This window comes from Notolabrus celidotus, chromosome 8 (genome assembly GCF_009762535.1).
Source record: "Notolabrus celidotus isolate fNotCel1 chromosome 8, fNotCel1.pri, whole genome shotgun sequence".
NCBI lineage: Eukaryota > Metazoa > Chordata > Actinopteri > Labriformes > Labridae > Notolabrus > Notolabrus celidotus.
In genome coordinates this window covers 25,854,378-25,867,186 of record NC_048279.1, presented here as the reverse complement: position 1 = coordinate 25,867,186, position 12,809 = coordinate 25,854,378, and the positions used below count along the sequence as shown (strand labels likewise).

At 39.7% G+C, this 12,809-nt stretch overlaps 1 protein-coding gene across 1 annotated transcript; it reads left to right on the top strand.

The window, feature by feature from the left end:
• Nucleotides 1-10,050: 10,050 nt before the first annotated feature.
• Nucleotides 10,051-12,530, top strand: LOC117817889 (homeodomain-interacting protein kinase 2-like). Its single transcript, XM_034690687.1, has 8 exons — nucleotides 10,051-10,350; nucleotides 10,452-10,643; nucleotides 10,802-10,983; nucleotides 11,103-11,226; nucleotides 11,340-11,459; nucleotides 11,581-11,664; nucleotides 11,752-11,924; nucleotides 12,027-12,530. Exons 1-8 carry the CDS (start codon nucleotides 10,153-10,155, stop codon nucleotides 12,424-12,426), a joined length of 1,473 nt encoding a protein of 490 aa, XP_034546578.1. The 5' UTR covers nucleotides 10,051-10,152; the 3' UTR covers nucleotides 12,427-12,530.
• The last annotated feature ends 279 nt before the right edge of the window (nucleotides 12,531-12,809 follow it).

Genomic DNA, 12,809 nt, shown 5'->3' with positions numbered 1-12,809 from the left:
CATGGGCATGAAGAATCTTCTCAATCTGGATTTTAAGTTCAAAGTTTGAAAAGTGTTTTGTGCAGAGACCTTTGCAACCAACCCAGTCTCTGTTTAAAGCCGAAAGTTCTCATCATGTTTAAGATTCTGATGAAAAACCTCATGAGCTACACCCTTTTTGTGGTCAGAGGGTGCAGAACTGAGTGAGACTGAGGTCAGTGTTTTGTACTGTATGCTTTTAGCACACTTCACTAAGTAAACTAGGCATCAACGCATTTTATTCAACAAACATGAAATCCACCTGTGAGAAGTTTTGTTTCATAAAACTCTAATTTGATGGAACAATTTGGAAACATCTTAATTAACTAAAAAACTTGAACTCAAATACATCAAACCATATTTACATATAACTGGACCTTTTCATCCTGCTTTCCCTCAAAGCTGTGGATACATACAGATGAACTATGAAGAGAGATGTTCAGGTTAGAAATGCTCTATACTTTAACTGTACCTGTGTTATAGAAGCATTCATAACTTAAATAACAGTCTGAGAAAAGTAATGGATGAGTGACGGTGCTCTCTAACTGTAAATGGAAAAAAAACTGGGTGTCTTTTCCAGTGACAGATCAGATTTGTGCTCCACGAAGGCTTTGATCTTAAGGCTTTCTGACAGGCTTTAATCTGAGCACACCGTACACACACACACAAACACACACACCCCTAAGCACGCACACACAAACACAGTGTGTCATTGAAGACACAACATAAAAAATGGACTTCATCTCTTTCCAGCCATCTGTTTGGGGATTTGAGAAGAGTCAGTACAGTACAGAAGTGAACTCATCCAAAGGACACTGAGGCTGATGAAGAAAAGAACGTCTTCAAAAGAGAAAATAAATGCTAAGCTCATCTGTTTTCCTTTATGCATGAACTGTGGAGATTCACACTTTGGTTCTGTCACTCTGAGACTGTTTTCTCTTCACACTGAAGCTACTGCACAAAGGTCTTTTTCATAAATGTTCCCGTTACACCTTTTCAGTTTTGTCATTTTTATACTGGATCTGTGGCGGCAGGTGTACGTCTCCTCCAGATTCATACTTCTTTACAAAGGGAAATGGGAAGAAGCTGCTTTAAATCTTTTTAAAGAACCCTTGGCTGCATCATCAGCGCATGACTACAAAGAAAATACCAGAACCTGAAGTGAAGGCAGCAGCCTCTGATGTGAGACACAAGAAGGGATGAAAGACTAAGAGCAGCTGCAGACCTCCAAGATAATCATATTCTTTCATATTGTACTCAATGTTATTCTGCATCTCATCATTTTCTCATTTTGTACAGTTGTATTTACATCACAATGGCAAAAAAAATCCAAATGTCACCGTATTAATATAGATTTTATAATAACATATTTGTTAAGAACAGTTTTAATATTTGCTATATTCTGGGGTTATTTTGCTCATTAATAGCATTTGGAGCACAAGGATGTATTTTAAAATTAAAAATAAGTTCAGCTTCCTATTGTTGTTCAGCTGAGAGAGTTATTATAGGCCCACAATAACACTAGCCAGCGGTGGCCCTAAAAGACAGCTGGGTGGTTTGGCGGGGCCTTAGTGTTTGGCTCGGCCCTACTCGTTGGGGGTCCATCGGGGTTGGGTGGGTGGCTGGTGTCCCCTTGCTGTCCCCTCCCCTGCGGGGGCCTGGTCCACGGCTGCCCTCGGGGCCGGGTTTCCCGGGGGTTCCCTCGCGGTCCTCTTTGGGGGGGTGGGGTGGGATGGGGCGCAGCTGGGGGGGTGTTACAACAGCAGCCATTGGGGTGTCCCTCCATGCCCCCGCGGCCTGTTCCATCAGTCGCGGGTTGGGGGCGTGGCTGGGGGGAGTGGTCGGGCGGCTGGCGGGAGCGGGGGGATTGGCCCTGCCGCCTCCGCCCTCCCCCTGCTCTGGCGCGCCGGTTGGCGGGCTCTGGTCCTGGTCCTGCCCGGCTGCCTGGCTGTCTGCTCCTGGTGCTGGGCCCCCTCGGCCCTGGTGGCTCCTTTGGCTCTGTCTTGGGGGGCTGTGGGGGCGGTGTTGTGGTGGTGTTCCTTGGGGGGGCTGTGGGATCTCTCCCCCCTCGCCCCCCTTTCCTCCTGCTGGGTGACCTGGGGGTCACCCTGGGTGCCCCAGCAGTACCCGTTTGCTTCCGGTCTGGGTCCTTGGCTTGTCCCCTGGCCTGGGTCTCCCGCGGCGCGTTGGATCCTTCGGCCTGACTGCTCTCGCGGCGCGGGTGCTGGGCTGAACCGCTCGGCTGATCTGACCCAAGTGGTATCATCTGCACCAGTGGTGGTCTTGTTACACAAATAGAACACACCACGGCGGCAACCCTCTGCGACCCAAGCTTCAGTAATGATTGTGGACACTAAGGGTTGCTTAATCATTAATTTGAAGTGTTTATCAGAGGAACAAAAAGAGGAACTCAATAAAGAATTGACTTGGGCAGAGATTAAAGATGCTATTAAAACTTCCCCCTTAAAAAAAGCTCCAGGACCGGACGGCCTTCCAGTTGAATTTTATTCAACATTTTGGTCAAGTATAGACTCTCTGTTTATGGATATGGTAAACTCTGCCCAAACTAACCAAACACTCCCACAAACAATGTACTCTGCAATAATCTCAGTAATACCAAAACCTGGCAGAGAATGTGATACGCCTTCTGATTTCAGACCTATTAGCTTAATTAATTGTGATAAAAAAATTATTACCAAAGCTTTAAACAACAGACTAGCCCAGGTATTACCAGATGTTATCCATCATGATCAAACAGGTTTCATGAAAAACAGAGACTTAAAAACTAATGTCAGAACATGTATATCTTTGATACAGTATGCAAAAAAATTTAAGAAGGATCTAACACTAATGGCGATCGATGCAGAGAAAGCTTTCGACCGACTTGAACTGGATTATTTGTTTAAAGTACTAGAGGTGTACAACTTCCCCTTAAGATTTATTAATATGGTCAAAACAATTTACAAGTCTCCAAAGGCACAAGTATATACAAATGGAATTATTTCAGAGCCCTTTTCCTTAAGTAGAGGCACAGCTCAAGGATGCCCCCTCTCACCTTCTTTGTTTGCATTGGCAATAGAACCTTTAGCTCAAAAAATACGACAAACTGAACCAATAACTGGCATTACAATTGGTACAAAGGAGTATAAGCTTAATTTATTTGCAGATGATTTATTACTTTACTTAAGCAATGTTCACAGCTCTATCCCATATGTTATTGAAATCATGAAGGACTTCTCAAAGATATCAGGATATAAAATGAATGTAGGGAAAACAGAAGTTATGGTTCTAGATCACAACACAAAAGATTTGGGAAAGCTAAAGCAATTTAAAGTACAAACAAGGAATATTAAATATCTTGGTTGTTATATTAGTGCAGACAAGCTCCAGCTATACAAGGACAATTACCTCCCATTAGTTAAAGACCTGAAAAAAGACTTGGACAGGTGGTGTGATTTGAAGATAAATTTAATAGGTAGAATACATCTCTTTAAGATGATGTGGTTACCAAAATTTCTGTTCGTATTTCAGACATTACCTATTTCTCCTCCAAAAATTTTTTTCAAAGAAGTGAACTCTCTCCTGTCATCCTTTATTTGGGCTAAGAAAGCTTGCCGACTGAAGAGAAAAATATTGCACTACCCAAAAGAAGAAGGAGGCCTTGGTCTACCCGACTTAGAACTGTATCATAGTGCAGCTCAGATGTTTTATATTGATCAGGTAATAAACCACACAAACAAGGAGCCTTGGATACATATAGAAAATCAACAGTTACAGCCCAACAACTTACTTTTAGCTCTTTTTTCCAATCACAAAATGAAAACAGTAAATTTTGTAATTAACAGTACCATAAATGCTTGGAAAAAAATAAAAAAAAGAATAGGGGAAGAAATAGGAGTCCCGAAACACATTAAAATTTGGAATAACCCATTCATAACTATTCAAAACTCCCAGCTCCATTGGGAGACATGGATTAACTGTGGAATTCAGAATTTATCAGACATTATAAACCAAAATTGTGTTCTTTCCTTTCAAGAATTGAAGTCTAAATATCAACTAATAGACACTCAATTTTTTAAGTATTTACAATTGAAAAACTGGATAACAGGAAACCTCAACCTTGAAAATGGAATATCAACAGAATTAGAGGAAATTTTAAACAAAAAAAATAAAAAGAAAAGACTAGTAGGTGCTGTGTATAATATTCTTATCAGGGCCAAAAGCAACGAAGAACTGTTACAAAAGTTATATGATAAGTGGAATGAGGATCTCAACACTGTAGATGCAAAAACAAAATGGAAGGATTGCTTAAAACTAACATATAACATAAGCACTAATGAAAATCTGCGCCTAATCCAGTATAAGTTAATGACAAGAATGTATTATAGTAGAGATAAAATTCATAAATTTGACCCCAGCTGCTCAGATAGATGTTTAAAATGTAACTTCCACAGCGACTCCCTGATACATGCTTTTTGGTATTGTGCCAAAATTAGGAAAACTTGGAATGATATTGAAATATGGATGTCTAATATATATGATTACAAAGTTGAGTTCTCACCCGTTGTTTGTATTTTCCAAAACTGTGACAAAATGAGACACCCGTCTGGATGTCACATTCTGTTTTCATCATTAGTTTTTAAGAAACTTATTTTGAAAAATTGGAAAAATAAGGAAGCACCTACGCTTCAAATGTGGAAAACACTCATGAAATATTATTTGAGTATTGAAAGGACAATATCGGAGGACAGCAATAAAGGAAAACTATTTGACAGTATATGGAGCAAGATTTATGAAGCTCTGTAGACGAGAGAAGCCACAAAGTCACCCGAGTACCATAAACATTAAGGAACCCCCCTCAGACTTGTTGTATTAGCGCACGTGTGTGTGTGTGTGTGTGTGCGTGTGTGTGTGTGTGTGTGTATGTGTGTGGGTGTGGGTGTGGGTGTGTGTGTGTGTGTGTGTGGGTGTGTGTGTGTGTGTGGGTGTGTGGGTGGGTGTGTGGGTGGGTGTGAGGGTGGGTGGATGTGGGTGTTGGTATTAGTGTTGGTGTGAGTCTATATGTCGGTGAAGGTGTATGGTGGACAAGTGTAAACATGTCAGAGTGGGTGTAAGGGATACCCACTACCTGTGAGATCAAATTAATATAACTGTAATGTGAATGAACAACACAGAATCTATGAAATGAAATTTGATTTCTTTGTTTTGTTTCTGTCTTTTGCTTGTTTGTTGTGTTTTTATTTGTATTTTATTTTTTATTATTTGGAATCAAGACAACTAATTATTTGAATCACAGGATGTACTGATGTATTTGGACCTGTACACTCAATAAAATAAAATTATATAAAAAAATAAAAATTAAAAATTAAAAAAAAAAAAAAAAAAAAAAAAGGGTTGCTTAATCATTAGTATCACTGCACAGAGTTTTTTTTTTTGGCGTCCTGGTGAGATGGTCCCTCTCCATCTAAGTGTCTTAGGTCTCTCTCTCCTTCTCTTTCCCTGTCCCTTTTTATATCCTTATGTAATCTTTCTTTACTTTCTCTTATTTTATTTATTTTTTTGGGTCCACCTAGGTGTGCACGCCCTCTTTTAAAGAACATGATATTAGCTGTCAATAAAAGATAGGCCAGAGTTCTAAGAGGGATGGTGATGGTTGCATGCACACAGTCACAAGCACAGAAGAAAAAGGTTTTCTTTCTTTTCTTTTGCTGCAAGAATAAATTGCATTAATATATGACAGTTTGTGACAAACATGACACAAACCAGAAATATATATGCAGACAAGATAAAAGAAGAAAGAAAGAGAGAAAGAAGAAAAGAAGAAGAGAAAGAAAAAAAAGAAGAGAAAAAAAAAAGAAAGATAAAAAAGAAGAAAAAAAATAAATAAATAAAAGACAGCTGGGTCATGGTGTGCAGATTCTCCTCAGGTGATCCACCTCACCTCCTCATCTGGAATTCAATCTGTAACAGCATCAAGAACACACAGTTACTCTGTCTGATAGAGTTGTTGCTAACTTTCTTTGCCAGGAGATAAATGACCCATTAAGCCGATCAGTGAGAGATTCCACAGACAAACTAAGAGTTCAACTGGGAGCTCCACCTGAGTTACCTCGGCCCAGTAAGTTCTGGTATCAGTTCATTTAGAGTCACTCTGAGTCTCTGCCAGATTGTTAATCCAGACCAATTAAGCAACACCTCTCTGTCTCCAGTGTCATCTTCATTCTACTGCTCGTAATGTGATTAATAAGTAAGCCCTCCTTTAATTAGACTGGGCACTGGCCCTGATTAAAACTAGACTAATTGGGTGAACGTTTCAACATCACATAAACACACAGGCAGAGACACTGCAGAGCATGAACGGTACATCACACACAGGCAGAGACACTGCAGTATTCTGTTAGAACAGGTCAGATTATGTTACAGAGGCGAGGGTATTTGAGTTTTTGATTGGCGGTACAGTTTTCATGCTTGAGAAGCAGACTGATGTAAAATATCTTCCATGCTGCTTCCTGGTTTCAGCCGTGTGACCTCCAAACAGTCCACACAGAGCCGCCTGCCACAGCGAGCTGATCAGAAACAGCTATGAGTGAACAAGGCATCTTCTTTTAGACCGTCTCAGAATAACAGGATTATAGTTTATCTCTCTCCAGCAGGTATTTAATGCTGGTCGCATTTAAATTACATTTCAACAGGAAACATCCAAAAAGTCACAGTTGGGGACTGTAACACAAGGTTCACACAATGGTCCTGGAGTTCTTTTTTTTAGAACAAGACAGGAGCCTTTTCTAAAAGTATCAAAAGTGACATGTCGGTATTAAAAGGACATGAAGAGCTGGTTTAAGCTGAAAACTGGTCACTTATGCTGTGTTTTCGACACTACGAATGTGTCCCATTAGATTTTACAAGAACATCACATGAATGTTCTTTTACTCAGTTTGGCAATGGGCTCTGCTGGTCCTTTGCTCAAAAAGTCAGAGTTGAACCCTAAAAAAAAAATTTTAAAAACATTGAAGTTAGATGAGATCACTCAGCCTTTTACAATAGAGGTAGAGTCAAACACTGCATTATGAGTCCAGAAGGTTCCAAAGGATTTTGCTTCCCCATGTAGAGTATTTTCAATATTGCTTTCACATTTAGGGATGAGCTGAAGCTACTTGATCTTACTGAAACCGACTTTGTAATGAAGGGGTGGCCATTTCCATTTTTAATATACTGAAAGATTTCTGTCTGAACCAAACGTAATCCCTTTCAATTAATGATAAACATACTTTTTTCCCCCCATGAATACCTTTCTTCCTGTAACCTTTTAAAATAAAAGATGCTAAAAAATCTTGAACATCAACAGATGGTGTCTAAAAAGCAAACTAAAATATCTGATGAGGTTTAAGTCATGAGATGAGAGATTGAGCATTTTTCTCCCAAAGGTATCCTTAAAAAGTCCTTTTAAAATAGAAACCCATAGATTCAGTAAACAACAACTGAGAAGAAGAACTTGAAAAACATAAACACTGTAGTCACTCTGAATCCCAATCAAATATTTCTATCCTGAGACGCTTGGTTGAACTTCTTGATCTTACCTCTGATGAAGTATTAATGTGGACAGACCATCCGCACACACGAACATGACTCACCACAATATAAAAGATTCTGAGCTTTTACACAGATCAACTCAGTCTGCCTAAAGCCTTGAGCCTGTTTTCTGATCTATATATAATCCAAACTTCACATGCTCTCTTTCTGATGTTCATCAAATGACTCAACAGTTCTGAACAGAAGAAGAGGAGATGAGGTTATATCTTTAAATAATGGCTGTTGTTGCAGAAGTTATTTAAATAAATCTAAAGGAATAAGACGAAAAAACGGCCTAAATGTGTCACCTATTGTCCTTTCTAAGACAACTTAGGGAAACTAGTCTGTCTGCATACAGTTATTTTAAGGAGCATTCAGAAGACAACAGGCTATTATTACATATAATATATGTCAAGCTTCTTATTCATACGCGTGTCTGTGTTTTTAATGGGATATAACAGATCGAGATGATGGCGAGTGATTCATTCTCCTTCAGGCTGTATCACTTTTATTGATCACTCACAGACGGATAAACGCAATTTCAGGTATCTAACTCAGACATCGTCCTCCGCTTTATCTCTTCACATTCTTTTGTTTATTTTTCTGTCCTCTGCATTTAACAATAAGTTCTTCAGGTATGATTCTTGTCACTCACAGATTGCAGACACAGTTTAGATGTTTAATCTTTAAAGACTGGTTGTTTCTCTTATTTTTTTAGTCCTCCTCATCCTCTATTCATCAGTGTAAATACTTCCCATCAGAAGTCAATCAATAAACAAAGAAAACATTATCCCAACACGGTAAAACCAGACTTTACTTTAATTTTTAGGAAAACAAGAATACTGACTTAGTCACAATGTGTCACACTGTCCCTAATGGCTACTGCTGTGATACTATAATGCTCTTCTACCAGGATGTAAACAAGCACTAATGACAGATGGTATGTCATGGTGTGGCACAGCATTTTGATCTGAAAAACTGTCTGGTTGAAATGTCATATGACCACTCGGAGCAATATGTAACCAGTACGGGCATGTGGTTGATAACTTGCAAGGAGGACCGGAGGCCGGTGGTGCTAGCTTTGTAGACCTGGAGATTCTGTGATCCAATGTTTAGCCATGTCAAGTACAGCTGCTCAGTTTTGGCTGTTTTCTGTGTGTTTTCTCGCCTTCAACGGGTTGGCTATTCTGAATTTAAATTTCTGTTTGGTCGGAGAAGAAATGAGGTACCTTGATGGTTTAGCATGCAGCAGTGCCCCAGTTTCATCCGAGCAGACTGAACCAGTCATGACATCCATGGGAAGCTGATGTTTCTGAGATTAGATCAGTCAACATTCAACTTTGTTCTCTCAGTAATGTTCTTCATGATTCAGATCATCAACAGAAAAGGATAAAACTCTCTTCTTATCTGATTTTCATGCTACTGATTGTGCAACAAAACTATCAGTGTGGTCAAGAAAATGTTCAAACAAGTTGTTTCATTTGACTAAGGCTCATTCTTTGTTACCTTCGGGCAGTTCATATTGAAGTCTTTTCTCTTTTGTTTCTGCTGACTCTTAGGGACTTTAAAATCCACAATGAAGTATTTCACCTTCACTTTTTAGAGGATTGTTAATTTTATTTGGTTACTTCAGGAGTTGTCATGTTAGCAGAAAAAGTGTGATTCTGATCTGTTTTGTTTCACCTTGAACTAACTTTACCTCAGGATCATTTGTCCTTGTACATATTTAACAATAGTCTAAAATGTTCTTGAAATGTTTGTCCAAACTTTCACTTTGCTGTGGGACATTAACGTTTTTGTGCACCCTGGATGAGCAATCCCTCCTCAGTCGCTCCTCCTGAGGTTTCTCCCATTTGTTTTATCAATTAAATGTTTAAGGGGATTGTGAGATATCAGTTTCCGCTCTGAGGTCCAGGGGATAGAGGATATCATTCCCTGCACAGGTTTTAAAGTCCTTGAAGCAATATAGTGACACTGTGTTGACTTTACTCTCTTAGGTATGGTTTTATGAGTCTCACACTGCAAATTTCGCAGCCCCACAGTGTATCAGTATAAGATGGGAGATGTTGAACTAAATCAGCTCTACATATGTCAAGAAGAAACAGAACAGCCCCATAAAAAAAGAAAAGCCCTTTGTGTTTTTAAAAACGTAACATTGCAAGCCAGTTTATTACTTGTACCGGTACGATTTCTTTGTTTTGACCTATATTTCTGAACCTGTGCTTAATTGTCTTAACAACTTCCAAATCTGAGTTATGTTTGTCATGTGAAAATATTTTAATAACCTCTTAAGTTATATATGTATTCCTTTTGTTTGATAGAAAGTGGTTGTTAGCATAAAGTGGTATAGCATTAGTGATCATCATGTTAGCTGTAGAAAGGAGCTGTTTGGAATGGAACTGATGTTATAGGGCCTATTATGACACCATAATACATGCAGAATTCCGGGGGGTATAAATAAGACCACTGACCAGTTAAACCTTCACTGCAAAACTATTCACTGACCTAGTTAGTTGAAGATCTTCATTGTAGTACAGTTGCTTGGAAAACCTTTTAGTTGACAGAATGTCTCAGAATCCAGCCTCAGACTGTGTGGTGCAACCGCACGAAGCAATTTCCAGCAGCACCAGTTGTTACCTTGTCCTGGAGTATGTTGGAAAAGGAAGCTTTGGCCAAGTTGTCAAAACTGTGAATATAGCGACAGCAAAGGACGTGGCTCTAAAGATAGTCACATCTGAGGACAACAGAGCTTCAAAAAGAGAGGTACAGATCCTTCAAGTCTTTTAGAGAATGATGTTTTGGACTTTTTGATATATTTTAAACAGCTGTATTTAACGTACTGTTGTTTTCTTTTTCTTTAACAGCTCAAAATGCTCCGGGCTATTAGTGCTCTTGACCCGGTCAAGGCAAATGTTGTACATTTCCTTGAAACCTTTGAGCACAGAGGTCTAACCTGTCTGGCATTTGAGAATCTAGACAGAAACCTCTTCCAGCTTCTGATGGACAGGCAGGGGAAGCCGCTGTCGCTCAATGAAATCAGACCAATCGCACATCAGGTAAAGAATGTGTGGCTAATAGATTAATAAAATCATGAAGTAAAACAGACTTGTACTTCATACAGATACAGATAATATGTGCTACGAACCTGAAAACCCCTGCACACTTGTGAATAGTGTCTGTAACCCTCTTCATGTCCTCCTCTTTCTTCCTGCAGCTGCTCACAGCTTTTGATGCTCTCAAAGGTATTGGTGTCATCCACGCTGACCTGAAGCCTGATAACATCATGCTGGTGAACCATCAGAACCAGCCCTTCAGAGTCAAGCTCATAGATTTTGGTCTGTCACTTCACACCAGTGAAGTGAGGCCGGGTCTGATGGCACAGGCTACCGGGTACAGGTAGGCACACATTCTGCAAACTTCATGTTTGTACAGATGTTTGTTCCAGCTGTGGATGATAAGGCCAAGGTTATTTCAAACTTTATGACACATGTATGTTATGATGTTCTTTCAAACAGAGCGCCTGAAGTGATCCTGGGTCTCCCCTTCACAGAGGCGATCGACATGTGGGGTCTGGGTTGTGTCCTCTCAGTGCTCTACCTCTCCCATCACCTGCTTGGGATACGTTGTGAGTACCAGCAGGTAAGTCACTCATTACACTGTCATTTGATGTACAGATAGTGAAATATTGTCCCAGATAATTCAAAACCCAACCACAGACTTGATGTAGCACGATTGTTTATGTTCTTTCTTAGATGAGAAACATAGTTGAGGTCCTCGGCCAGCCAGCTGACCACCTCCTCGATGCCGGCAGCTTCACCAATAAATTCTTCAAGCTGAACCGGCACTATGACTATCCAAAGTGGTGGTTTAAGGTATTGTGCTTGTCCCTACACTATCACATTATTTCAACCGTAACTGAACAAGAGGTTTTTTTGTAAGAATAAGCTTTAAGGACAAAGTGTCTGACATGTACAGTATGTTTTGTTCCTGAAGACTCCAATGGAGTACAAGCTGACCACTGGCATTGAGCCTAAAGAATGTCAGAGGGCTCTCAATAATCTGGATGAGCTTGTTACAGTAAGTGAGAAATTTTAATGAGTAAAGAAAGAGTTGTTGATAATTTTCTCTGCAAAAACTAAACTTCTACTTTGGTTTCAAATGTAGCTCTATCCTGCCTTAGAGGAGGACATCCAGCTAGAGGATCTGAGAGCTTTCCTGAGCCTCTTAAAATGTCTCCTTCATACTGATCATGAACAGAGAATCAGTCCTGACAAGGCCCTAAAGCACCCATTTATATCAATGGTGCACCTACAGGAGGAGCTGGACACCAGCATGTAGTAAGTGACTGTGTAATGGTGCCAGTCAGGTTGCATAGATGCTTGCCTTGACCAACTTGACACTGAATACTAATCATTGTCTAACTTCCATGTTTTTCTCAGCGCTGAAGACTCATTTGATAAAATGATCATCCAAACCAACGACTCGGATGAGGAGCTGACTATTCAGATAGAAATAGAAGAGGAGATGAAAGCTGGAGAAACTCCATCCCTCTTTCATCCAGATCCTGAAGAATCTGCCCCAGCTAACATTTTTGTCAGCATTAACATTTTTGAAACATCTGATGGCACTAAAGATGGCTCAGCTGAGGACATATCAGCTGTAAGCCACTGTGCAGCACAGGAGGACAGTGAGGAGAATGAGGAGGAGCTGAGGTTGGTTACTGATGGGCCATCCGTTGAAGAAGCACCTGCAAAGGTGAAGAAGAGCTCACTGAGAAGGATACGAAAGTTCTTTAGCAGAGCCATAAGGACTGTGTTTCGGATAAAGAAGAAATCCTAGACCAAACACCTCCGACAGCCTCTGCTTCTTCTTCTATTAAGCATTACTGAAATACAGCTTTTATATTTCAAGCTGAAGTCAATTTAAAAAAAAAATGACTTGAATTGTTTGTGTGACATTTGATTTACTGATTAACTCAATATCAAAAACAGATGTGTTAAGTTTTTACGTGAAGAGTAATAAAGTAATGTTTGTGCTCTGATGCACATAAGAGCCTCTTACATTTAAAGCTGAGTGTAAAGCTTGTTTGGTTTTTTGGACTTATGATTTATATTAAACAATTAAAGAGAAGAAATGAAACATATTCAATAGTTTTATTCTGAGGAAGTCAGAAATACTTAAACAACTAATTGTACGTTTTGATAGTTATCTGTAAATATTAC